This window comes from Sinocyclocheilus grahami, unplaced genomic scaffold (genome assembly GCF_001515645.1).
Source record: "Sinocyclocheilus grahami isolate Dianchi unplaced genomic scaffold, SAMN03320097.WGS_v1.1 scaffold3010.1, whole genome shotgun sequence".
In the NCBI taxonomy this organism is placed as follows: Eukaryota; Metazoa; Chordata; class Actinopteri; order Cypriniformes; family Cyprinidae; genus Sinocyclocheilus; species Sinocyclocheilus grahami.
The window spans coordinates 548-3843 of NW_015508180.1; the positions used below are offsets into that span (position 1 = coordinate 548).

Here is a 3296-nt window from a genome sequence, read left to right on the forward strand (position 1 = left end):
GTTGCTTAACCCAGGGGTAAAAGTGGCCTTTACCCAATGTTTAGAAAGATAACTCTTGGTTAAGCGCAGTGTGGAAAGCCCTCAAACTCAACAAATTATAAAAGAGCTGAAATAAACACATTGGAGATTCTTTAATTTATTGGCGTTAATTGTTTTTGATAATCAAGAATTAAATTATAAATCAATTATACTTATTCAAATACATGCTCGAATTATTTAGTGATAAACAACAAACATGAACAATAAGCTAACGAAACTTTGGGAGGTGCCTGCACACAGTCTCATAGTTTCTCTGTTGTGTTGTCCAGTGGAACTTGAACTTAGAGGCTAAATCCAGTCTGGTGTTTGTGTCTCTCTACTGAGAGAAACAAAACGAATGTTTTCCCTTTTGTCAGATTTGCATACATACATCCACTGGCACTTTATTTTGTAACACACACAGATAGGCTGTAGAAAAAAGATCTGGCTGTTAGTCATCGCTAAAGTCCAAAGCTACAGTGTAGATATTTTCCATATCTAGACAGTTCTCTGTCCGATTTTAACAGTGTTTCAGAGAATGAGAATGCCACTGAAATAGCCTAAACCATAAACACAACTAAACATTAACAGAGTTGATTGTAGTTCAAGCTAAGTATAAACATTAGTACAAGATTTTCCATTTTGTTTCAAGTTGTTATTACTCTTTTAGGCTAAATGAAAGTATAAAAAAATATTAATTCTCAAACAGCTAAAGCTCAAACTGTAAATGAAAGCACAAAAGACTACAAAAACAAAACCACTGACATTTTCCCATTATAAATCAACTTACAAATGTGATTTAAAACATACAGTCCAAACAATGTTCCACACAAGATGATTTATGCAAGTGGTGCTAAAATATATCTAAAAAAAAGTGTGGAGTGACAATGGACACTGATTGGACAAAACAACAGCATGTAGAAATATTCACATGGAGAAAAAGTAAACAAAATTTTGAGTTACCTCCAACTCAACGTACAATTATCTTTCAATGAAAGACAGACAGTAAAAATCTAAGTCTTCTGAGGTCCTCAGACATAGTCTCTCTTGTTGTAGGTACTTGGAGCCACTGAGTGGTGGGCTGAGTAGGCAATACGACTTTGCGGCGGGTACCTCGTCTCATCCTTAGGTGGGCAACTGCAGCACAGGATGGAGCCTCCGATCAGCAACAGCGCCGCGGCGGCCCAGCCGAGGTACAGAGATGCCCCTATTTCCATTTTCTGAGCTTCTGGAATAAGTGGACTGTAGAACTCCAAAATAACGGTGTGCGCCGACCAGGACACGGGAATAAGCTGCATGACCGCGGCCGTTATGAAAGCGGCACCAGAGCTGATCATCACACGGGCTTTGGCTCCTTCATCCTCAATGCAGTTGGTGCACTTGGCCCCCACTATAGCGACAAAGAGCGCAAGGACACCCACGATGATGGACACCACCACCAGAGCACGGGCCGCCTGTAGGTCTGCGGGAAGAGCCAACATGGAGTCGTAGACTTTACACTGCATCTGTCCAGTACTTTGAACCACACAGCTCATCCAGATTCCCTCCCAGTACACCTGCGCCGTGACGATGTTGGTACCGATGAACGCGGTGACCCTCCACATGGGCAAAGCACAGGACACAATGCTGAGAAGCCAGCCAAGAACCGAGAGCGTGACTCCCACTAACTCCAGACCGAAAGCCGCCATGTCTCTGCACTTTCTCCTTTCAAACTCCCTCAAAATCTCTTTTGTGCTCTCTCTTGTGTTCACTGAGGCTCACTGTCCTTCAGACTATTACATCAGGAATCTCCAAAATCACCAAAGGACCATTCAAGCATGGAGGTGGGTGTTGACACACTGAATCTCCTCTTCAAGGACGGCTGGAATGTTCTGTCCTGGTAGAAACTTCCCCCGTTCTGAGAAAAAGGGCTGACCTACCTGGATTCTGACATTAGGTGATAAGGCACAATCTTGGTATTGGTTAGCGTCCTCAGAAAAAATGGGAGCTGCTTTCTGTGTAGCACTTAGACAATGTAGCTTCCGGTAAAATTTTGTTTAAACCAAAGGTTGGGACTATTTGTCGATGTTAATAGATAACCTAATGTAGACCTGTAAAAAATGCTCTTTAATGGGCAATCATTGACAACACCAATGCAAACACCTGTAGGCCATGATGCATGCATGCTTAAGTCTTGAAGGAATAGTTCACCTAAAAAAATCTGCTTGTCAAATTATATGACTTGGGTGATACAGAACTATTTTTTTTTAAAGCCATACAGTAAATCCAAGTGAGGAAAATGCAAAAATTATGTTATTTATTTACTTTATTCATTTTAAATCCTATAATTTTTTTTTTGAAAATCAAATACATACACATATTGAAACATTAAAATGTATCACAGTTTCCATGTCTCACAGTTATCAAAACATGTAGTCATAATATTTTTAAATGTTTCTTAATATTTAAAACACACAAGGGATGTGGAAATTGTCTGGAAAAACATTGCTGTTATTGTTTATAAACTTCCTCAATGAAATACTGTACAATAGAGATTTACAATGTCTCACGAAGTCTTCCTTCTTCAGTAGTCAGCGGTAGGCCTATACTTAAACACACAAACTACTGAATTCAAAGTCCTGGTAGCAATATAGGCCAACTTCGAGTGCAGGTCATAAAATCTAGCCGTATGCAGAATATTTTTAGATGCCCATTTCCTGGTTGTATAAGGATTAAATTTAGTGACGCAATCCAAAAACAAGTGTACACAGAAGTGAAAGTAAGAAACTGAAAGGTAATGTGTAAATGAGGAGGTTAAACAGTTTTAGTTTAAAAAATGCAAAACAATAAATAACCTATTTGACAAGAGGATCTTGATAAACATTTAACTGGACATTCAATAAAAACTGTGGTTCTCAAAGATAAAGACGGGCACAACCAGAGAGCCTGAAAATGGGGATTTTGAAAAGCTTTGTAGTACAAATCCTAAACCCATATAACTTTTTATGTGAAGTGAAAAATAAAAGAGAAGAAGAAATTATTGCCATGTTTACAAGACAGCCCAAAGCCGGTCCGTGTTTGATAGGTTAACGTGATATCATTTGCAGCGTGTTGTCCTACATCCTTCTCAGAGAACAGTGGTAATATGTAAATGAGTTGAGGCACCTTAATGGCTATGAGTAATGCGTTTCAGTGGAAAGATATTGTTCTTTTAAAGGGGCGGAGTTGTGGGAGTGGCTAGTGGTTCCTTCACTTATAGTAGGCTATTTACAAGTATATCCTGAGTAGATTTAAAGGGG

At 39.2% G+C, this 3296-nt stretch overlaps 1 protein-coding gene across 1 annotated transcript; it reads right to left on the bottom strand.

Annotated features, from left to right (window-relative positions):
- Positions 1-898: 898 nt before the first annotated feature.
- LOC107575918 (claudin-3-like) lies at positions 899-2200 on the bottom strand. The gene has a single exon (XM_016262230.1). It carries the CDS (start codon positions 1704-1706, stop codon positions 1050-1052), a length of 657 nt encoding a protein of 218 aa, XP_016117716.1. The 5' UTR covers positions 1707-2200; the 3' UTR covers positions 899-1049.
- Between the last annotated feature and the right edge of the window lie 1096 nt (positions 2201-3296).

Excerpts from the sequence above, each read along its gene's own strand:
- LOC107575918 (XM_016262230.1), bottom strand. The coding sequence starts at position 1,706 with ATGGCGGCTTTCGGTCTGGAGTTAGTGGGAGTCACGCTCTCGGTTCTT.